Source organism: Eptesicus fuscus, chromosome 19, assembly GCF_027574615.1.
Source record: "Eptesicus fuscus isolate TK198812 chromosome 19, DD_ASM_mEF_20220401, whole genome shotgun sequence".
Lineage (NCBI taxonomy): Eukaryota > Metazoa > Chordata > Mammalia > Chiroptera > Vespertilionidae > Eptesicus > Eptesicus fuscus.
This window is the reverse complement of record NC_072491.1, coordinates 10,335,209-10,359,585: the sequence shown is the minus strand read 5'-3', so window position 1 is coordinate 10,359,585 and position 24,377 is coordinate 10,335,209. Positions and strand designations below refer to the sequence as shown.

The window sequence follows — 24,377 nt, the reverse complement described above, 5'->3', positions numbered from 1 at the left end:
CTCTAGGATGTCTGATGGACTCATCGGACAACGTCTTTGGAGTCATACTTCTGCATGTTAGGAATAACCTAGCACACAGAATATGCATGTCCTGGGCATGTCAAGTGTGTCCACTCCCTGGTTTTGGTATAGGTAATGGATGCAGTTTTGCCCATCACGCATCCACTCTCCCTTTTTCTGGTAACAGCTCTTTGCTGCCTTCTAGGCATCCTCTGCTCGCCCCTTCCACAGGATTTGGGCAAAGATATGCTCATCTCCCTAGACCCAGAATGACCACAAAGAGTCTGCCATTTTCTGGACCATGTGATTGGTTTATGAATAGACATAGCTAAAACTCATCTAGAGTCTACCTTAAAATTTAATACAGACACTGAAAGAGATAGGGTGGACTCCTCCAGACAGATGGAGGAGCGTGGAATTGCCCTATCTATAATAATAAAAGCGTAATATGCTAATTAGACCGGACGTCCTTCTGGACCAAGTCAGGGCTGCAGCCGCCTCGGCTGCGAGGGAGGGATCGAGGCAGCCGGCCCGCAACTGCGAAGGCCTACTCTTGCACGAATTTCGTGCATCGGGCCTCTAGTTTGAAAATAACTCTCTTAGCCCTAGAAAGGTCATATGTGATGGGGGGAAAAAAGTGTAGCTAAACTGAAGAGGGAGGCAGAGCTGGTGTTATTTAAACCCCAAGATATCAGTTCTTTGCACCTGAAGCTAGATTTGCCCCCTTTCAGCTTTATGCACCAATAAATTCCTTTTCTTAAATATTTAAGCTTATTTCAGTTAGAGTTTCTGTTATTTGTTTCCAAAAAAAGTCCTGGCTGACACAGTACCTAACTTGGTTTGGTTGCCCTCACAGCTCCTTCATCACCCATGGCTAAGGTTGCTGAGGAGCTGTAAACAGCTCCTACATTTACGCCCCAGTGGTTCAGAAAATTGCTCCAGGTTCCACTTCGTACTTTCCACTCTAAACCCTCTTGCGCTGCTTTCTTATCTTTACTTCTGTCCTGTGGTCCAGTACCTGGATCTCTTTGGATTGACACTTCATGGTACGTTGAGCCTGGCTTCTACTTCAGGGATCACCCTGAACGTGGTTCCTCCCAAAACCTGGGCCGCACCCTTTTAATTCCATGGGCCTGTGTCTCAACCTCTGCACGTCGCCCAGGACGGCTGAGCCAGACATCTCTCCGTGCGCGAGAATCACCGAGTCCTTCTGTCTCCTTCAGTGGGCCCTGTCGCAAATTGTTCAGGTCCCCTTCATGCATGCTTACTTACTTTTTAAAAATATATATATATTATTGATTTTTTACAGAGAGGAAGGGAGAGGGAGAGTTAGAAACATCGATGAGAGAGAAACATCAATCAGCTGCCTCCTGCACACCCACTACTGGGGATGTGTCCACAACCAAGGTACATGCCCTTGACCGGAATCGAACCTGGGACCCTTCAGTCCACAGGTCCATCTATCCACCGAGCCAAACCAGTCAGGGCCATGCTTACTTTCTTTTGATGTTGTCCTTGGCTTTAACTTACGTTATTCAGGGAAACCTAAAGGTCAAAACCTCCTCTCTAGCCCACCCAAATATTCAGACTATTTTCCTTAGATTTTATAGTAGGGATTTTTTGATGAGAAAAGATAAGAAAGAATAAGCTTTTATAAAAAGGTTAGTCCTTCGAATAAGGAAGTCTTAAAAATCCACATCACACAAGGCACTCTGGCCACACAAAGAATATAAGACTTTCAGCCTTACAGGAGGGTTCCTATAATGGGCTCTATTGTGTCTCCTCAAAATTCACATGTTAACATCCTAATCCTTGGAACCTCAGAAGGCGACTGGTTTTGGAGGGAGAATTTTTAAAGAGGTGATTAAGTTAAAAGGAGGTCCTTAGTGTGGGCCTGATCCAATATGACCGGTGTCCTTCCTGGAAGATCTCAGGACACGAATACACAGAGGGAGACAAGGTGAGCACCAAGGGAGGTGACAGCCACCTACAAGCGAAGAGGAGAGGCCTCAGGAGAAACCAGCCCTACGGACACCTTGACCTTGAACTCCTAGCCTCCGGAACACTGAGAAAATAAATATCTATTGTTTAAGCTGCCCAGTCGCTGGTGCTCTGTTTTGATAGCCCGAGAAAATGAATACGGTCCCCTACTAATTATTCACAAATCGGCATTTCTCCTCACCAAATCCTTTGGGAAACTTTCCCTGGTTTTCTCTCAAAAATTACCCACAGAAAAGAAACCCATGGTATTTGTGGAATTACTACCAAGCACGTTCTCATTCAGCAGGTAGCTAAGGAATGGACTTGGGGTCTCAGTCATTGGTGGGAGAGGATGTTAGTAGTGCAGTGCGTACCCCTCATTTTTTTTCCTCCCAAGTTAATTATGGTCCCTCTGCCTCCTTTGCTTTCCCTTCCTCTCTCCTTCCCAAACAATTTGTGAAAAAGTCATTAGCTGGACCTGAGCACATAGAGTGTGTATTTGTGCATATGGGGGTGGTGGTAAGCCGCAGTGGCTGTACAGGGGCTGAAGCCTGAGTGGGTATCATAGCCAGAGCAAGGTGAGGGGCATGTCCCTCCCCCACATTGAGACATAAAGTGTGAGGAGAGAGAGGAAGATGTCCATATGGCGGGTGGCTCAATCGTGTCAGAAGATGAGAGAGGTGAGGAAGGCATCTACGTTGGGGGTGTGATGCTGGTGTGGTATGTTGGCTTCCCAGTAGGGTGATGGGGGTGCCCACACAGAAGGGTGGTGTGGTGTGAGGTGGCAAAGTTGGAGCTGGGTGAACAGGGCATCCACAGAAGGGTGGTGGTGTGGTGTGTTGGCTTCCCAGTAGGGTGATGGGGGTGCCCACACAGAAGGGTGGTGTGGTGTGAGGTGGCAGAGTTGGAGCTGGGTGAACAGGGCATCCACATGGTAGGTGGGTCCAGAGTGGGGTGGCGGAGTCCAAGGGGTGTAAGGAGGGCAGAAGGGAGATTGCTTACCTAGAGGTGGATTAATTAGAGAAGCAAATATGTTCAGAACAATGAGAGCTAGGGGTCTCCTTGTTGAAGATGGAAATTAAAATTATGGAAAGGGGGAAAAGTAGAATAAACCCTGTGGTATTGTATTAGAATTGTAGATGATAGTGTGGACACAATTTTCAAAATAGATAGAAGATGGATGGATGGATGGATGGATGGATGGATGGATGAATGAATGGGTGGATGGATAAAGAAAAATAAAGTGAAAGTGTACACACACACACATATGCACTTCCCTACTTCTGTGTGCAAAGAAGGATCTGGAAGCAAGGACACCAAAAGAGCAATGAGCACAACGAGTGCCTAGACTTTGGTTTCTAAACCCTGTTCTGCACTCAAAGCCACCACGGATCCTTGGATAAATGTCTGATGCCAGAGCTGGTTTAAGGAAAGTACAAGGTAAGCTTGAAACCTCTTTTTGTGCCAGAAAGTAGAGACATGTCACATCAAAGGGACACAGAACCCAGCTTGAAGGGACTCCCACTAGCCAAATATGGAACAATAGAAGCACAAAAATAAAGGGAGTAACAGATTATGATCCATTAAATAAAATAGAAATCTATGTGTCTATAGTGATGTAAATAAATAAATAATAAGTGGAAAGTATAAGAAATAGTATAAGCTCTTTACCCAGCCTTAAAGGACCTGCCCATAAGATAGTAATTACAAAAGGAAAATGCCAGTGTGGCAGACGTCCCCTTAGTCAATGATGGATGTTAACATCATCGGTAATGGGGGAAATCTGAATCCTAAACCCCCTGGTGGGATGCAATGAGGAGAAGAGAGCATCCGTTCTGTGATATTTTTGTCAAAGATGCACAGCCTGAATCTAATCGTGAAAACACATCAGACAAATCTAAATGAAGGGACATTCTACCAAATAGCTAGACTTTAATCTCCACAAATGTCAAGGTCATGAAAGTCAAGGAAAAATTGAAAACTGTTCTGAGACTAAGGAGACATGACGCCCAAACTCAAACACATGATTCCAGACCGGCTCCTTGGCGCAGCTGGAGACACCTGACGGGTCTGGAGATGGCAGTAGTGATGCTCACCATTAACTGCCTGACTGTGGTTCTTCTGTAAAAGAGCGTCTTTTGCAGGAAATACACCCTTACGTGTCTGGATGTGATAGGGCGCCATGGCAGCAACTTACTCCCACATGCTTCAGGAATGAAAAACAAGTTACTTGTATTGCAACTTTTCTATAAATTTGTGGTTGTTTCCAAATTAAAAAAAAAATGGTCAGGGATGCAGGACAACTGGCCCAGACTCTTCAACAAACCTGTTGAAAGCAAGCACAGAGTAGAAGCTATGGGACATAAGCAGATGCAAATGTGGTCCCGGAGGAGATTCAAGTTTGGATAAACAGCAGTAAAGCCCGTTGTGGAGACCATTGTATAATGCAAATATGGTTTATTATCAGATGAGATAAAAGGTGTTGAAATGGAAAAGTGGAGATCATTGACTAGAAAAGGGAAAAAAAAACAAAAAACAGGTAATAGCAAAATGTGTCATGTGATCTCATTTTGTGCAAAAAAGAGAAATACAAAGGAAGCTCTAACCTCAGCACTGGGCCTCACTGAGTGGCAGGAATGCTTTTTTATTCTCTAAGTTTTGCTTGCCTTTATTTTTTAATATACAATAATTTTAATACAACAATGCACATGCTCTGTGTTTGTAGTAATAGAAGATCATTTTTTTTAAATAAAACTTAAATAACAGAAGTAGGGGAAGGAGCCAATGGAGTCAGTCTTCACAACCTTGAATAGCCCATTTTTATCACCTGGGACATGTTGATGTTACAGAAGACATTTGGCCCACGTCCCAGAAGCCTCCCCGCATCTCTGGCATAAGGCCACTCTGCTACACGTGTCTGAGAGGTGCGAATGGAGGTATGGGTTCACTTTAACACCATAGAGAAATGCCTGCTAGCTCACCTAGAAAATGGGGACTAATACCCTGTCTTGGAAGATTACTAGGAGTATTAACTGAGTTAACATATTCGTAAAATGTTGAATAAATTATGAATAGATACCAATAGCACCTCACTTATACAAACACAATATTTGTGATCAACTCTGCTTTTGTTTAATAAAGAGAATAAAAGAAACAGATATGGCCTCCAAGTTCAGATTGGAACTTGGTATTTATTTTCATTCGTAATGTACCTTCTGTATACTCGGCACTATTCTAGGTGCTTTACAAATAATACATTTTTAATCACCATAATAACCCTATGAGAAGGGTAATCCTATTACCTTCCCCATTTTATAGGTGTAGGAATCGAACCACAGAGAGGTTAGTTAACTTGTGTAAAGTCGCACAGCAAGTAAGAGGCAGGAACAGGATCAGAACTAGGTAGTCCAAGCTCTCAACCTCAACGGATACAGTCTCTCTCACCACCACATAACCAAGTACAGGAGAGAACTCCAATTTATGGGCCAGTTCCTTTCCAAAAGTTCACTTTGTAAACTCACGTGTCAAGTTCCAATCATTTCCCACCAAAACAATATTGCAACGTAGGTTTGGTTCCTAGGCCAACCTATTTAAATAGGTTACTAAACTCACAACATCACTGATTCAGAACCACTACAGTCTCAAGACCAGCGTCCCTCTGGGCAGAGGAGGGTAAATGGGCTACATCTTCCCATCCGGTTCCAATAATCAATGACTGTGGCTGCACGGATGCTGTCTGGAGCAGATTCTGAGGTTGGCCTTAGCCGAAGGGTGTATATAGGATCAATGAATGGTGTGTGCCATGATGGAAGAGAGGGCCCCAAACCAGGCATTGGCCCTCTCTGTTCCAGACCCCTGTAAGCCCTGACGGTGAGCTGTAAGCTAAGGCTTGTGACCATGTCTCCAAACACTTCTCCATCTTGAGTCCTGAGAAGCCCGGGGAGGGGGATAGGGCAAGGATTCTGAGAACAAAGATAGAAGTAGAAACTGCGCGGCTCCTGGTTTCTGTGTGTGTGTGTGTGTGTGTGTGTGTGTGGGTGTGGTGGGGGGCGGGGGATGGAGGGAAGGGGTTGGGCAAGTCAGTGGCTTGGACTCCTCTGATAGGGGGACAACAGCTGTTCAAAAATTATGGGTAACTTGTAAGTTGAGTATCCCTGTGTCAGCAATGCTGGCCAAGCCTCCCCTCAAAGTTGCAAACATCACCGCAATGAACCCCACGCCAGCAGCCTAAGGGAGGCAAGGTTCTGACATCTACTCCCGTGGCATTTCAAGTTGTCAGAAAGGTTAACTGACTCGTGGCGGGTCCCAGAGTGGGATTCGAACAGCAGTCAGGAGCCGTACATAAAAGCAACGTCAGACAGAATGAAACGAGTCCACGTGACCCAGCGCGATGCTCCCACAAACCACCAGCTCACGTGCAGGACGAGTGGAGTCGGGTTTGGGATGGGTGGGTCCTCGCTCGTTCTGATGACGTTTTCGGGGAGTCATTAGGATGCGAACTAGACTCTGCGTGGGGTTTGCAGAGGACTTACTTCCCAAGACAAACTAGAAAACAATAATTACATAAAGCAGCGAGGGAGTCCCAAGCGAGGCAGCCTTGGAGCGAGCACTGTCGCCCCGCAGGCCCCCGAAATGCCATGCCAGCTTTCGAAGGCATGTCACAGTTGCTGCAAGAGCACCGCTGGAGGAAAGCCAAGTGGCTTTAGCAGCAGCCCAGTCCCTTAGACAGAGATGACACTGCCAAGAACAAAATCAAAAAGAGCCGTTGCCTAGCGTGGCATCTGGGTCCGGCGGCTGCCAAATCATATCCATTAGCCATGCCAAAGAGATCGGCAGAGAAAGCGCCCGGTGAGGGGCCCAGTGGCTCAGCAAGCTGGGACATCGCCTGTGATCTAGGCCAGCTTGGGTCCCCCTGCTCCAGGGCCTGCTGGGATTGCCGGGCAACGGGAAGCGAGTGAGAAGACGAGTTTCAGGTCCCGCCTCCTTGTTCATAAAGTGGGCACTCCACTCATTATGTGAGCGTGTGTGCGTGTGTGCGTGTGTGTGTGTGTGTGTGTGTGTGAGAGAGAGAGAGAGAGAGAGAGAGAGAGAGAGAGACAGAGAGAGAGAGAGAGAGAGAAGAGAGAATTAGAGAGACAGAGACAAGTAGAGACAGAAGGCACAGAAAAGCAATGATAGAATGAATGTTTTTTTCCACCCTGGCCAGAATGTCCAGAAGACAGGGTTAACGCGATGAAATGCATTAGAAGGAGGGATGGGGAGAAAGAAAAGACCTGGCCATTCCCTAACCTCTCCTCCAAGGCTGACAGGGACCGCGCACAAGGACTGCCACCCGCCTGGAAGGCAGAGAAGGCAGCCTCCTCCGATGGGGGCAAAGGAAGCAAAGCAAACCGCGGGGAGGTGGGCCCAGGCCGGCAGACGCTCTTCTCCCACCTGCACAGCGGCCTCGGGCTTCTCTTCGATTCCGATGGTTGCAAGGAAACAGATGGCTGCAGAGGCCTGGGTTTTAACTTTATGAATGGAAATTTGAACAGATGTTAGCAATCAAGATGGCATATAAGAATTTTCTTCATACCATGTTCGCAGCCCAGCCTCCTTCACATCGATGGGAAAGAGGCTCATAAAAAGGGTCGTTTTTGATCTGCGGGACAGCATGGATCCAGCACGGGGATTATGTGGCACAGTAACGGAAATATGGAAAGAACAAAGGAAGAACACACTATAAGCTCCCTGGGTAAATGCTAAATGTTTACCTAACAACGATAGACTGTATCTGTAAGAAAACCATTAACCCATCAGAGCACTTTCTGTGTTAAGTAGGTGAAGTTCAAGTCCACGGTTTTAACAGATATCTGTGAACACCTACTTATTTGAAGTCTGCTTAGACTTCTGACATGACGGAGACTGTTTGTTTGGTCTGGCTTGGCGGAAGGTCCCAGACATTATGGGGCCTTACTAAATTTCAGAGAGGAATGAAGAGGCCGGTGAGAGGCCTGGTGATGCGTGTGTACATCCAGCGCTGAGACCTGGGCTAGGCGGTCCCGGCAGGTGAGGAGTGGCAGGACAAATTCAACCTGATCTGGGACCTCCACACACTTAGAACCGAAGGCAGAAGCAAGTGCATATAACACAAGGCTGGGTCCAGGTATGTGGTGAAGTCTGTAGGCGTGAAGGGAAAGGAGTGAGGTTGATGGGGACCAGACAAGCCCAGTGATCCCTGACATCCTAAGGACAGAGTCTAGAGCTTGTGCCCACCTGGGAGACGAGTATTATAATGTGCTGTCAATAAAGCGTTGATTAGGTTTCCACCTGGGTTTCCAGACTTGGTGGCCACCTGGGCACTCTAGAACCCGGTCACCTCTCACCACGTCCACCCGCCGTGATTGTCTCTGTCCCTGAAAACTGCCATAGCCTCTCACCTGCTGTGTTTTCGCCCACACCCACCACCCACTAACAATCTATTCTCAACACAGTAACGAAGTACGCCCTTTGAGTATGCAGTGGTTCCTGGGCCAGCAGCAGCTGCGCCTGGGGACGGTGTCGGAAATGCCAATTCTCAGGCTCTCCCCACCTATAGAATCAGACCCTCTGGAGGCGGGGCCCAGAAATCTGTGTTTTAAGAAGTGCTCTTGCCGAAACCGGTTTGGCTCAGTGGATAGAGCGTCGGCCTGCGGACTCAAGGGTCCCGGGTTCGATTCCGGTCAAGGGCATGTACCTTGGTTGCGGGCACATCCCCAGTAGGGGGTGTGCAAGAGGCGGCTGATCGATGTTTCTATCTCATCGATGTTTCTAACTCTCTATCACTCTCTCTCTTCCTCTCTGTAAAAAATCAATAAAATATATTTTTAAAAAAAGAAAAAAAAGAAGTGCTCTTGGTGATTCCGATGCTTGCTAAGGTTTAAGAATGAATTTTAAGCATAGGCCAGGTAAAGTCGCTCCTTGGTTCGAAATCCTGCAACAGCACTCCAAGGTCATTTCAAGGTTGGCTACAAGGACACACATGTACCATCTGGTCCAGGGACCCTTCACTCACTGCCCACCACTCTAGTCTCCAGCTCACTTGCTTTTCGGCTGCACTCAAGGCCTTGGCACTTGCTGTTTCTTCTACCTGCAAAGCTCCCAGCTCCCCAGGCCCTCCCCACCCACCATGACTGAATCCCTCCCCACCTTCAAGCCGCTGCTCAAATGTCACCTTCTCATTGATATATTACATACTTACTGTCTGTCTCTTCGCACTAGAATATAAATTCCTTGAGAGCAGGGACATTGTTGTGTTGCCTCCTGTATTCCCAGAGCCTGAGCCTGTGCCCGGTATACAGTGAGTGCCTGGGGAATGTTTGTGGGAGGGGGGGGAGGAGGGGGAGTGAATAAATGAACCTGTATTGAGGTTCTACCAGATGACAGATATCGTGCGAAGTGCATCACCTCACTAAATGTGCATCGTTGAATTCCCACAAGGCAATGCAGTGCAGCATGTTAGTATCTTTACCTGACACATGAAAAAATAAGCTGAGTGGGGAAAAAAAGTAACATAGTAAAAAGAGGAAAGGACTGAAATGGGTTATAAGAAAAGGAAACTTTCTAGGAGCCCCTAGCTGTGGGTCTGACACGGAGCCAAGTCCACCTACATTTTGTTTTTGTGTGTGTTTTTAAAATATATATATTTTATTGATTTTTTTACAGAGAGGAAGGGAGAGGGATAAAGAGTTAGAAACATCAATCAGCTGCCTCCTGCACAACCCCTAACTGGGGATGTGCCCGCAACCAAGTGTGTTCTTCCTTTGTTCTTTCCATATTTCCGTTATTGTGCCACATGACCTTGACCAGAATAGAACCTGGGACCCTTCAGTCCGAAGGCCGACGCTCTATCCACTGAGCCAAGCCAGTTAGGGCTCCACCTACATTTGGACCCATCTTTATGCTTTTCCTTGCACCTGGTCTGGATAGAGGAAATCCAAGTTTACTCTGGAATTGGCTTTCGCGGAATGTCATTAAGGAGGCTAAAGCCCTGCTTTCAGTGACCCCAGGACAAGGCTACGAGCAGAAGAACTACTGTTTCGTTTGCTATTTTCTCATTAAACACAGATAATAGAGATACGTCCTAAATATTCAAGTAGTTCTTCTCCTCAGCCCCATTACTTACAATATATAAAAAAGACAGTTCACACTGTATGTTATTAATGACCGGGCAGAAGTGGATACTTTACCATGCTTATTAATTTGCTCAAAAACGAGCCCTCTACGATACATTCTGGAGATTTCCCCCCCTTTGCACTTAAAGATTGTTTCCTGCTAAGCATCTGCTAAAATGAAAACCCAGTCCTGTGAGCAGAGCTAAAGAAATGGCTCATCTAAAAAGACAGACTGCTAGAAGGCAGACTCAGGGCCATCCTCCGTCTCTATCTACTTACCTCTCCAGACTTTCTCATGTGGTCCCACGGCTTTTAATTCCATTTCCGTGCTGTTCACTCCTATGTCATCAGTGGGGGGTCCAGGAAGGGAAATAGAACCCATGCCGGTGATGCAGAGAGGGAATTTAGTCCAGGGAATTGGTTACAGAGATGCTGGGAAAGCTGGGAGAGCAGGCTGGGGAGGGTGAGATAACCCAGGGAAGAGCATCATTAGGAAGCTGCTATCCTCCCTCAGGCTGGAGAGGCAAAGCGGGAAAGTGAGGTTTCTGAGAGTTTCGGAACCGTGGGAGCTGGGAGCTTGGAGGAGAGTCTGTCCACTGGGAATCCAAACCACAGAGAAGACTCACTCATGCTAGAGAAGCTGCCCAAAGCAGGGAGAGGGGACAGTACTCTGGCTTCTCCCTTCCTCCTGACCTTTAGTCTTCCTTCTGCCAGTACCTTCTATTGGCCAAACTTTCTCGGAAGCTATTGGCAAAGAAGCTTGGGAAATGTAGTTCGCATGGGTCATCCCTCTCCCCACTCTAACTTCTACACAGAGCAGAGCAGGTAGAAGGAAATAATTCAGCATTCCTACAGGCAACGGATGGACACCGCTTCTCGATTGATGCCTCCCGTTCAGACCTCTTCTCTGAGCTTCAGATTCTCCCTTTCAGTTGTCCACCTGACACCTCCGCTTGGGTGCCTATAGTCCTAATTTAATTGGCCCAATCGGAACTCCCCCATGTTGCCCCTCTTAAGAGGTGACTCACCAAGCTCAGCCAAAAATATGGGTGACATCTTTGCTTCATTTCTTTCCTTACTCCCGCCTCCCTCCACCCTTTTAGTAAGACCTGTAGCTTCTACCTCCAGTCCTTTCCATCTTTGCTATCACCACCTGAGGCCAAGCCAGCACCATTCTCCCGAGGTAACAATAATGGCTTCCTAACTGGCCATGCTACCCCCACTGTCTCCTTATAATGCACCGGCCAGTGGTCAGTTCTTGGAGGTCAAGTGTAAGGAGTCAGGAGTTTATTCTAAGTGTTATAGGAACCATTGAAGGGAGTAACAGAAAAACCATTTATATGGTAAAGATCAGCCTCGCTTCCTTTGTCCCCTTATAAAACATATAAGGGAACAAAAAAAATAAGGCAATTATACTTCTCAGCCCATCATCCCACCTCTTGTACCACTGTCCCCTTGGTCAACAGCCACTGGCCTTCCATTCCTCCAACATGCCAGGATCCTTCCCTGGCTAGGGCTTCCCACAGCCTAGAATGCTCGTCCTGGTTTTAGCACAACTGGCTCCACATCGTCCAGCTACCCCGCCTCAGAGATCCCTTCTGACCAGGCTGTAGTAGTTACAGCTGGTCACACATATCCCATCTTTCTCCCGAGGGCACAAAGTAGGATGGCACTTCTAGGCACCTGGAAAGGTAGGTGTGGCCACATGAACTGCTTTGGCCAATAAAATGTGGGTGGGAGTGACATGTCACTACTAGGGGGAACCCTTAAGAGCCACTGTGGGCTTCACCGCTATTTTCCCTCTACCACCGTGATGGGCAGCGTTCCAGATAGTGGCTGCTCCATCGGCCTGAGACCTGGGCTGAGGGTGACGATTATTCAGAGATCTGCCAACCCACGACATGTCGCCTGAGCAAGAAGTAAGCCTTTGCCGTTGTAAGCTGCTGAGACTTTAAGATGGTTACTGCAGCGTACCCAGCCCATCTGGGCTGGCAGAGTCCTCAGTACCTGACATTAGCCTGCACCATGGCCATCATGGGTATCACCACCGACTGATAGTTCCCACTGGTTTTATTGCTTTTCTTTCCACTATGCACCCCTCTCAAACCCCATGAGAACAGGGCTCCATCTACCTAGAGCACCCACCCCTCTACCCCCCCACCCCCAGCTTCTAGAAAAGGGCCCCGGGCAGAGCCAGTAGGCAAATATCTGTTGATTAAACCTCTGATGCCTTGCACATACAAGCATCTGTTGCTTGAATGCTATTTTGCCAAGGCACCTGGAATGAGTTAGTCTGCACTCAGTACATCTGAACACCAGAAGCCTAAAGCTTCACGCTGCCACTTGGGTTACACCCTTCCAGCTAACTCCCCGAACACCATGGTGCTCCCAAAGCGACCACGATTCCTTGGTCAGAAAAGGCCCTGCTCAATACCACATGCAGCAGAGAAACAAACTAACAAAAAGGAATGAAATCTTTGAACCAAAACCATAAGCGTGAAGTCACCCAGAGTTAGGTGGGAGGGACAAAATGTATGTTAATACTGTTTTTACCACTAAATGGCAAACAGTTGGTCTACCCCCTTTAAAGTTTTCTACGCCAGCAAAATCTAATTCCCCAGAAATGGCCAAATCTCAAATTTCACTGTTGTAACAAAATATTAGCACCAAAAAAAACTCTAGTGTTTACTCAATTCATACTCCGTTTATCATCTGGCTTGATTCCTTTTAATGAGAAACCTCCTAGGGCAGGGGAGGGGAACATCTGGCCCAGGGGCCACATAAGGTCCAAGAAATCATTTGGTCTGGCCCTGCCAACGAGTTAAGAGTGAGGTCATTAAATGTTTGACCAAATATAGCAGGCTAATTTTTAAGTTGATAATTTTGTATGGCCTGAGAATGATGTTATTTTAAATATCCAAATGGCCCTTGGCAGAAAAAAAGGTTCCCCACCCCTATCCTACGTTAACCAGAGTAAGGGAATTATGTTCTACTTATTTAGCTTAGTCTCCTAAACCCTATAGAAAGAGACTGCATCCTCAATAAGCAGGTGTATTTTGTTTAACTTGCAAAAAAAGAAGTGTATCACAGCCCTAACTGGTTTGGCTCAGTGGATAGAGCATCGGCCTGTGGACTGAAGGGTCCCAGGTTCGATTCCGGTCAAGGGCATGTACCTTGGTTGCAGACACATCCCCAGCAGGGGGTGTGCAGGAGGCAGCTGAACGATGCTTTTAACTCTTTATCCCTCTCCCTTCCTCTCTGTAAAAAAATCAATAAAATATATTTTTAAAAAAAGAAGTATATCACAAAGATACCAATTCACTCAACACTGGATCTGAAACTATCAACTTTTAACATTAATAGGTGGCAATGTCTGCAAACTTGTCCAACCCACATTCCATTTGATTAACCAGGTCCCCATTTACCTGCGGTTGAAACTTAAAGTGAGCTCCCCCCATATGCTGAAAATGGGACAGTTTCAATTCTGCAGGTCTCCCGAACACAAGGCCATATTCACACAAAGGAAACCATTTACATGTGGTTACGGAAACAGGACATTTTCACATTGGCTTTCATACTTAGAGTGGACCCAACTTTTCCTGAACTCAGTCATCATCACTAACACTTCCTATAGCACTATTTATTGCATCTTAAAAGTAAGAAAAGAAAGCTCAGCAGAAAACACACAGTGGACGAGGACTGGATGTCCGTGTATACAATGGTTTTTACTTCCAGCATGACAGACTTTATTTTGGCACTTGAACAAATATTTTGCTTTACAGCAGTGACAAAATATTTGCTAGAAATGTTCTCTTCCTGGCATAGATTTTCCCAGCAGTTGCTATTCTATTAACTGACTTCCACTAGGCCCCCCGCGCTGGGAGAGGTAAGCCCCCTAGATCCTTCGCCTGGAACCGAGGGGCACTGTGCAGCTTTAGAAGCTGCGATCACTGCCTTTTAATCCCTCCAGAGTGGACCGATTCTGCATGTAGCGGACAGGAATTTGAGAATTCGAGCCACTAAGAATTTAAGTAAACACTGTTCCAGGTGTTGTTTTAAATTAAAAAAAAAAAAAATAAGAGTCCTGTGGCAATTCCAGGGAATTGTCTCTAAATGAAGTATTCCCATTTATTAAAAGTAAATTCTGTGTTGGAAAGGTTACTGTTCTTGCTGTCTTCTTCCTATTCTGGCAGCCCACAATTTAAGAGAAAATAAATGGTAAAGTAGAGAAAAAGGAAATGTTTTGTTAGAAAAAAGTACCCAGGCAGGGGACTCGTACTTCCATCTCCCCCGCAGACATCTCTGCTTGCTGCAATTTCAACCCTCAGCAGCAAAGGACTCCTTTTCATACACAGAGCCTCCCGCCCTTCTCTCCTTCCCGATGGTGTACATGGTGGGAGTTCCATTTATTAGTGCTTCGCTTAGGCTGCAGGAGAGAGGGGGAGCACAGTTTCAAAGGTAAATCAACCTATACAACTAAATCTCAGCACTAGCCAGTTTGGCTGTGACTAGAGCGTCAGCCCATGGCCTGAAGGGGCCTGGGTTCCATTCAGGTCAAGGGCACATAACTCGGTCGAAGGCGCAATCCCTGGCAATCCCCGGCCCTGGTCTGGGCACGTGCATGAAGGCAACCAATTGACATGTCTCTCTCACATCGCTGTTTCTCTCCTCCTCCCTTGCAATCTCTCTTAAAAAAAAAAACAAAAAACAAAACCACAAATCAATGGGGAAATATCCTCAAGAGAGGGTTAACAAGAAAAACAAAATCTCAGATATCGTCAGGAAACTCCCTTCCGTTCTTTGGAATTTATAGCCCTAAAAACTGTTGGCAAAAGCAGGCGTCTGTCTCCATACTGCCATCAGCTACCCGATAAAGGTTGCCAACTTCAGTTCCCATCCCGGCCGTCTTCTAGTATCCACGCCCCAATACACACAGGATGAAACATTCAGATCTCCTCTGGCCAATCGGGAGGCGAATCTGTGACAGCCTCGATGAGGAGCTCTCGCGTTGTGACTCAGACGCTGTGGACCACTCAGAAATCAAACCCACATCATCCCTGAGAGCAGACCGTCATTAGCCAAGGGGAGATGTACATTTGATCGAAATGTGCAAAATTTATAACAGTGACATTTTCCATTATGAGGCCACATGATTTATTCAGTAGTTTTTATGTTCCCAAATTACAATTTATGTCTATTCATAAGTCTACAAAAAAGTTACCATTAGAATTGTCTGTGCTTATAAAATACCAACTTTTTTTTTAACTGTTATATATACTCATTAACACCAGTCTGTGACAAGTTACATAGAATCATAGGCACTTCAAAGGCTTAAAGAGACGCTTACAACTTAAATGCATTTTTAAGAACAAAAACTGATTTTTCCCTCAAACTCCTACTCGTACCTTCAAATTGCAAGAAATTAACAAAGACAGTGGCCAAAGGAATCTGCAGCAACTTCTCAAAATACTGTTAGCATCTTTGGGTTTGCTGAGGCTTGTCAGTAACTCACATCAAATCCCCCCAAAAGAAGATCTGATTAGATATGACTCAACAGTTTTTCTGGTAATAATCCAATTTTACACATTACTTTGCTCTTGCAAATCTGCCTGAAGCTACAGGTCATGAAAAACAAAGTGTAAAATGGATAGTCTGACACTTAAAAAAAAAAATGTATACAAAGTGGAGGTTAAAGTTTACATATTTGAAAATCACATATACACTAAATTACCATTACCTAAAATTATCCAAAGACAAATTGCACCGTAACAGCTACAAAAGGCATAGAGTTTTGTTTTGTTTTTCACGGGACACGAGGGGAGAGCCGAGGAGAAGGGAACAACAGATAAATTAACAAAAGTAAGACCAACTTGGCTAGGTCCGTGGGAGACATGCTGACAAATTAAACAGCGTTCGTCTTCCAACCACTGAAGAAAAACAATCATTTGCGCATAAAGGTTTAGACCGATTCCATGAACATTGAGAATTTTCATAACAATATTTTGCCACTGCTACTCACAGAACACTGCAGATGTTAAGTTTTAATTTTATGTTGTTCTAAAGAAATACATGTAAAGTTTTTTTAAATACAATGGGGTTTTATCATTAAAGTGCCAGAATGGCTCTTTAATGAAAAAAAAAACAAAACAAAAAAACAAAAACGAAGATCTTCATTATTCTATGCAAAAGCTTTATTTTTTTAAAGTTCAGTGATCTCATAAATAGAGACACTCAGTGGGAGTTTCACGCATAAAACTCCTTAGTGGGTGCCTTCTGGTAAGCGGCACTGGATGGTTTGCGTTCTCCAAGGTCGTAACTTCCCTCATCCTTCTTTCTCATGCGATACACCAGCAGCAGGATAAGGAAGATGGCAAAGAGGAAGCCGATCACTCCGCCAGCGATGACGGCTGAAACACACCAAGAGGGAGACTGCTTTCAGAAGAGATTTGGGGGCTGCAGAGGTAGCTTTGTCACCCCCCACCTATTTCACAACACTTTCATAAAAGGCTTAATTGGGAGGAAAAAAAAAAACCCAAATGTTAAAACCTGGATTCAAGGAAGCAACTGGGCATTTGTGCAAAACTGACATTCCTCAGGAAGGTACAATGCTTTCTTTGATTTGTATTAATAATATCACCCAAAAGCCTCATTAAGAAAAATCTAGCTGTGAGGCTCAACTAATTCCATCCTTGAAGATTCTTTAGTCTTTTCAGTTCTCACATTTCACAGTCTCATCTGCTAACTGCTTTTTCCGTGGAAACAAAACATGATATGATTTACTTAAAGTTTTGTAAGAGTAGGGGGGAAAAAAAGCTTGCAAATTTTTTTTTCTAGACTTGAATTTGGGGCTATCCTTTCAAGGATGTCGTGTTCTTAAGCCTTGCCAATCTTCCCCTTTAAAATCAAATGTTCATACTTTTATCAGATGCGTCACAATGAGAGCAACATCCGTAAGGCCTTGGGTGTTCCTTCTGTCAATTGCCTTCCCCACCAAGAACTTTTCATTTACGTTGAGAATGACTTGGCGCAAGACTGACAGATCTTCATATCTTGCCCTCCCCCATGCCCAGTTGTTCTGGACCAATTCACACCTTAACTTTCCTCTTCTGCCCCCACCCGCAGCTCCCCCACATCGGTTGGCTGGCCGAGGGCGAGCCTGAGAGAGTGGACAGAAAACAAGGACATTTGCCTAACTCTTGCCTCTCTGTTCTGGAATGAGACCCGCTCCCCTCCCCACCCCCTCTCTCCCAGGCTGCGTTCCTTAGCAAGGTGACATTCAGCAAACTTTGCCTTCACCCCTGAACCTCACTTAGGCAAACAGAGAAGCCCATTTAAGGACCCTCCCCCCTGGCCCCTGCCAGGTGACTCACCTGCCAGGACTTCTGTCCTTTTAAACAGATTGTCTGGGTGTTTCTCAGTGTACACATTTGTCTCCTCTTCATCTGGGTCCCTTTTCCTTTCTGAGTCAGGGGGGTGAACTTCTTCCTCCTTATCAATTTCTTCAGGTGTCTGGTATGGGGAAAGGGAAAGATCGGAAAGGTTTTTTAATGTGTTAAAAAGGAGAGTAAGTATATTTCAAAGTTGCGCTTTTTCCCCCCAAACAATGAGTTTAGGAAATAATTGGGATAATCACTTTGTGTGATGTTTTTACCAAATGGGTGAGTTCTATGATAAAAACAGGTAGTTCATGGAATTTTTTTGTTTGTTTTAAAATTCTTTATTGTTAAAAATATTACATGAGTCTCTTTTTTCCCCCATTCTCTCCTAGCCCGCTCCCTCCCCCCAGCACAGGCCCTCACCCCCTACTGTCTGTGTCCATTGGTTATGCTCATATGCATGCATACAAGTCCTTTAGTTGATCTCTTACCACCATCTCCCCACCCTTCCAGGTCTTCCCTCTGTGATTTTGATGGTCTGTTCGGTGCTTCTCTGTCTCTGGATCTATTTTTGTTGATCGGTTTATGTTGTTCATTATATTCCACAAATGAGTGAGATCATGTGATACTTATTTTTCTCCGACTGGCTTATTTCGCTAGCATAATGCTCTCCAGGTCCATCCATGCTGTTGCAAATGGTAAGAGTTCTTTTTTTTTCTTTTTACATCAGCGTAGTATTCCATTGTGTATATGTACCACAGTTTTTAATTCACTCATCTGCTGACAGGCACTTAGGCAGTTTCCAAGTCTTAGCTATGGTAAATTGTGCTGCTATGAACATAGGGGTGCATATATTCTTTCTGACTGGTATTTCTGATTTCTAGGGCTATATTCCTAGAAGTGGGATCACTGGGTCAAATGGCAGTTCCATTTTTAATTTTTTGAGGAAACACCATACTGTTCTCCACAATGGCTGCACCAGTCTGCATTCCCACCAGCAGTGCACGAGGGTTCCTTTTCCTCTGCATCCTCGCCAGCACTTGTCGTTTGTTGATGGTACCTATTCTGACAGGTATAGATAGTACCTCATCGTCCTTTTGATTTGCATCTCTTGGATAATAAGTGACTTTGAACATTTTTTCATATGCTTCTTAGCCTTCTGTATGTCTACTTTCGAAAAGTGTTTTTGCCCATTTTTTTTATTGGATTGTTTATCTAGTTCATGGGGTTTTTTTTATAACAGAAAATCACATGTATTGGCAAGATAGAGAGTGCATAACAATCCTAATGCCGGATGTTGGGCACCCTTTAACGCCGGTGTTCTTGATCTGGAATCTAGAAGGGTTCAGCAATCTGGAGAAGGGGCTGTGCATAAATTAAATAAGAGTCCAGAGACGAAACATAATTTTGAAAGGCACTGGGGGTGGGGGTGCGGCAGAGGAGCTTGACTGAAGAAACCAAGTTCTCCTTGTCTCAGGACCCCTTGCTTTTTATTAACACAATTTGTCCTAAGGCAAGGTGGAGATATACACATCAAAGGCCAGGGTTTGTCTACAGAGTCCATTGTCAGATTGGGGAACTACCTCCGGCTGTTCAGGTGTTTGGCCAGGAGGAGGCAATAACATGTAGATTAAGATGCCCTGAGCTGTCGGGCAGCAAGCAATCATTCTTTTCAGGTTTGGGGAAATGCCTTTAGCCATCCCAGATGATTCAGCCTTGCTGACATGCTGGAATTGGCTTCCGGCAAATCCTGATGACATAGTTAGGTTGTTTTAGTTGATGTTGCAAAAGATATCTACTTTCTCACACTCCTCTGACCTCAGGCCATCCTTCCGCACTGGCTGTTCGGCCCAGGGCATTGTAGCAGTGCTTACTCCATCCATTTGCCACACTGGGCACTGCGACAGCTTCCTTTCAGGCACTGTCTCCAGGTGCTCTCCAAGGGTTCTTCCTGATCCCTCTCTGTGGGGAGTACCCCCCCCCCCCAGGCTTGCTCTACAACCCTCGCCTCTACTCATGCATTCTTGCAGCTCAGGAAGCCCTGAACTAGAGCTTCAGGGGACCTGGGTGCTGCAAGTAGCTCCTGTGTGACTCTAGGTCACACCACTTTTCTGGACCTCAGGTTTGGTTTGTTTGTTTGTTTGTTTGTTTGTCTTACCAATGAAGAACACTCTCAGACTCTTGGTTATTCCGCAATTCCAAAGGCTAAGTCTAAGATAATCACTCTCAAAACATCATCTCCGGTCAGCATTATCATCATCTACCCAGCTGCCTATAGGACACTAACCCTTGGCTGCAGCACCGAATAAAGATCAATCTTCTTTCTATTCCCATCCATGGTACCAACTATTCTTTTGCCCCCCCCCCCCTAAGTTATTATGTTTGCACAGTCCAAGTTGTATCACAGTTTGCTGTGTCACAATCCTGTCAATTTGCCTTTCACCATTCTCTCCAACTAAGTTCCTTCCCTTGCACTCTCATTTCCACAGCCTCGTTCAGGTCTTCATCACACCACACCCATATTCTTGCAACTACTTCATAACCGCATATATTGGGCGGCTTCTAGACTCCTCCCCAAGCCTAATCCCCAGTAGGAAACCCTGCACAGCCATCTCTATTGCCACTTACTTACCAAAATTGACCTTAACATCTGTGCCTTGGTTCATGTATTTCTCCTAACTCCAATCCAAATTTTTCACTTCTTTCATTGTCCATCTGTCCCTAACAAAGCCCTCCCTCATCTTTCACCTCTCCAAAACCCCAGAACACTTTACAGTCTATAACATCAACACGTAAGTCATCTATTGGCTTTCTAGCATTCAGCTCTATCACTGTCCATCTTGTGTGAATGACCTATGGTTACAGTGAAACCCAAAAAGTAAAAAAAAAAAAAAAAAAGATGCAGGCCCTACCACTAGAGGTTCTGTTTCAATGAGTTTGGGGTGGGGAAGCTACCACTGATTTTTTGTCGTTTTTAAAGCTCGCCAGACAATTTTATGGTTTGGAGACCACTGGGTTAGAGAATCTCAGTTTATGTGAGTTACTTACTCTCTGAGCTCTGAAGTTCTTGTTGGTCACCACTATTGATGAAAAGCACTGTCAATGCTTTGGGCTATTCTTGAAGACAATAATCCCTTTTAGCTCTACTGCTCTTCCTAAGAATAGCCAACCATCTTCATTAGGACACTAAGCTATGATCCAGTTAATGACTGACTGCTTTCCGAAGGTCAGGGTCCAACCAAAGTGGTAGCCTACTACTTACACCTAGATGAATAAATAACCTTGGAAAGATCTCACCTTCTTGGGGTGCCTTAAACAATCACGGGCATTTCCAAGAAGGACTATGGAAAACTAGACCAGGTAGATCCATTTGAACTCCAGAGTATGTGAGGTCAATGGGTCCCTGCCTCGGTGACAGAGCTTTAGGCTTCCAGTGAGGATAGTATGTAGTCAAGTGAGAGACAGTGTCTTCCTTTCCCAATGTGCTATAATTTACAAAAACAAAACAAAACAACAACAACAACAAAAACAGTGGCCATGGATAAGTGATCATTTCAAAGCTGCACAAAATACATCTAAAATCTCACTGCTCTCTCACATCACTGTGAGAGAAGAAAATATGAAAGGTCTTCCCAGGGCCTCATGTACCAAACTAAAGCAGAAGAGGGAAGCTCCCTGGTAGTATCTGCTTGAGCTTTCTCCATTCTCCTCCTGAAATCCCATCACTAGTCAGCTGCCTGACAGAGGGACAGACAACTCAACAGACAAGAGAAGGGTTATCTGGGTTCTAGCCTAGGGACATTTTCACGGCTCATTCGCACTGCCACTAGAGTTTAGGAAAGGAAAGAGGAAACTCACATGGGTGGATACTCAGGTTTTTGTATCTAGGGAAGGAGGTAAGCAAGTTCTGGTGGCAAACGAGATGGAATAAGTAGCCACTGTGAAATAAGAGATGAGTTTACCTTACCCACATCATCTCTGTCCCACTGTTATGACAAATACCATGATGGCCCCTCCGGTTTTTGGAGTCCCTACAATCATTTGAGAGTTGACACTTCCGATTCCCCCCGACTCAGCTTCTAATCCAGCAGCAGGGACGCAGCTTGCATTCCAGGGCTCCTCGAGTGTGGGGACAGGAGGTTGCACAGAACTGGGGTCCCCGTGCTCCTAGGGGGATGGTCCATCAGTGCACAAGCCTCCAGGCGCCCTGAGTAGGACATTTACTCTTTAAATTGAAAAGTTTTATTGTGCCCTAACCGGTTTGGCTCAGTGGATAGAGCGTCGGCCTGCGGACTGAAGGGTCCCAGGTTCGATTCCGGTCAAGGGCATGTACCTTGGTTGTGGGCACATCCCCAGGAGGGCGTGTGCAGGAGGCAGCTGATCGATGTTTCTCTCTCATTGATGTTTCTAACTCTCTATCCCTCTCCCTTCCTCGCTATAAAAATCAATAAAATATATTTAAAGAAAAAAAGAAAAGTTTTATTATATGGAAGCAGGGGCTTAACTAAGAAGAATTCTTTCTACAGTATACAATTAGTCTGAAATACCTTAACTCTTGTATATACGTGCAAAATCAAAGTAGCAAAAGGAGCACAGATGATTTCATGAAGCCAATTAAAGACCTGTCACCTCCATGTCTGCTTGTCTAAATGCCACGGACATGTAATGGAAGGAAAGATTAAGAGCAATGTTCTACTTGAACAAATAACTGTTCTTTTTATTTTTTTGTCACATAAATGTACATCAAACTAGAAAGAGTATCTTTAATGGTGACATTCATGCCATTGTGAGACCCATTCAAAAGCCAAGTCTACATTAATGGTATCCTTGAGGCAATGTTCGATTTAGCTGTGCCATGTAACTACAAAATAAAACAATTAATCACTAGTATTAATATTATTCATTATCAATATTATCAATTATCAGTGCCTAGAATAGTATTTGACACATCATGGTAGCACTCAATAAATCTCCCATGAATGAATGAAATTATTACTATACAAATGATAGTAGGAATGCAAATATATTTAAATGTTTGAAGATCCATAATTTCTGCACTCATCTGCCAAACATATATCTTCTTCATGGTGACCTGACACAATTACTTCCTTAAAGCTAATTTTTAAAAACTTAAATCAATTTTCAGTCCATGGTTGACCAGAACTCTTTGTCAACTTAGATTTGGCTTAGGATACTATTTATCACTGAAAGCCAGAACTGAGTTTCTTGCCTCAAGCTAGGGAGTCCAAATGGTCAGCTGTGACAAGTGGTTCAAATAAAAACGTGGTAAAGCCAAGTGCATGTTCAAGAGCCACAATGGATAATTGTGCCACACACGCTCTGGGGTGTTCTGCCATCCCACCATCTGCATTTCCCACCTTCCCCTTCTTTCTTTCATTCATTCAACTTACTATGGAGCAGCTACCATGCACGGGCAAGCACATGCTAGGTGTGTCTGCCTCACTGCTCACAGAGCTTCTCCTTTCTTTCCTATCACCTGGCCTGTGAAGCCGATCAGCTACTGACCTTTCTTAGTCCTACAGAGAGCACTCTAGTCGGGCGAAGGTTGACCTGGCTACTCCACATCTGCAGACACCCTTCCAGCCGTGTCATTCACCATCCTCCACAGTCACTGGGCGGACAGAGGATGGAGGATGGGGGGAGGGTATGGCAAGGGGGATGAACAAAGGCACTCAGTAAGGGTAGGAAAATGGAAGGGCAGGAAGCCCACCTGTGTTCCTGCCTGCAGAGGGGCGGGCGCTTCTTATTCCAGAAAAGGCCTGTCACTGCCTGCATGACACAGCCTTGCACATCCTATCTGCTACAGTGGCTTGGCACCAACAGCTGGGTGAGCTCCAAGAAGGAATAATGTTAATCAGATCCCGTAAGCAGCACACTGCCTGGCTGTCTACGAGGTCTACCACTGCAGTTGTCACACATGTTTATTTGGCCAATTGGCTTGGTCTCCACTGCTCTGACCAAGTTCAGTTAAGACTTATAGAATGTTTACCAGGACTCAAGGGCCACGTAACCTGCCCTCACATTTAATCTTTCTCAATGATCCATGAGAAATGGGCTCTGAGAAGCTCAGAAATTTGACCAGATCCAGGATTTAAAAACCAGGCTTTCTTCAGACTCTAATATGCATTTTCCAACATAAAAAGCTTATCTAGTAGTGGGTGGCCAGCTCATGTTGCCAGTTTAATGTAATATTAATAAGGCCAAAATCATAAGTCTTAGAGTTTTCTTTAGCTAGTACCTTTGCTCTGCTCTTATTTCTTTATGTCAGCTCTCAAAAGGAATATATAGAGATGTACTAAGATCATCATTATCATTGAAAGAGGTCAAAGTTTATATACTATTGATGATGAGCTGGTGGAGACTGAGAAAATCTTACTGCAATTAGTATCTGGAGTCTCCTTATTCCATAACCTATTTCAGCATATGTAAATTTCCCAATGGTTTTAACTCAGAACAAATTCTTTATGGAATGAAAATAAATTTTCTTGGCTTGGGCCAAATAAATAAAAATGATTTTGTTTCTTAAATTGCCTGTGAGTTCTTTTAAAAGGACCACCCTTTGAAAAATATTTATGTAGCCCAGCCAGTGTGGCTCAGTGGTTGAGCATGGACCTATGAATCAGGAGGTCACAGTTTGACTCCCATCAGGGCACATGCTTGGGTTGCAGGACTATCCCTAGTAGGAGGCGTGCAGGAGGCAGCCAATCAGTGATTCTCTGTCATCACTGAAGTTTCTCTCTCTCTCCCTCTCCCCCTTCCTCTCTGAAATCAATAAAAATATATTTTAAATTATTCGTATATAAGCTAAAAGTAGGTAAGTAGAATGAGTTATCAAGCCATGAAGAGGTGAAGGAACCTTAAACACCTA

At 45.0% G+C, this 24,377-nt stretch overlaps 1 protein-coding gene across 1 annotated transcript in view; it reads right to left on the bottom strand.

Annotated features, from left to right (window-relative positions):
* Positions 1–15,242: 15,242 nt before the first annotated feature.
* SDC2 (syndecan 2) overlaps positions 15,243–24,377 on the bottom strand; it is a 95,995-nt gene continuing 86,860 nt past the window's right edge. The window contains exons 4-5 of the mRNA XM_008148521.3: positions 17,483–17,621; positions 15,243–16,519 (exon numbers count right to left, since the gene is read on the bottom strand). Coding sequence (XP_008146743.2) covers positions 16,356–16,519; positions 17,483–17,621 — 303 coding nt within the window. The 3' untranslated portion in view covers positions 15,243–16,355. The remainder of the gene's footprint in view (positions 16,520–17,482; positions 17,622–24,377) is intronic.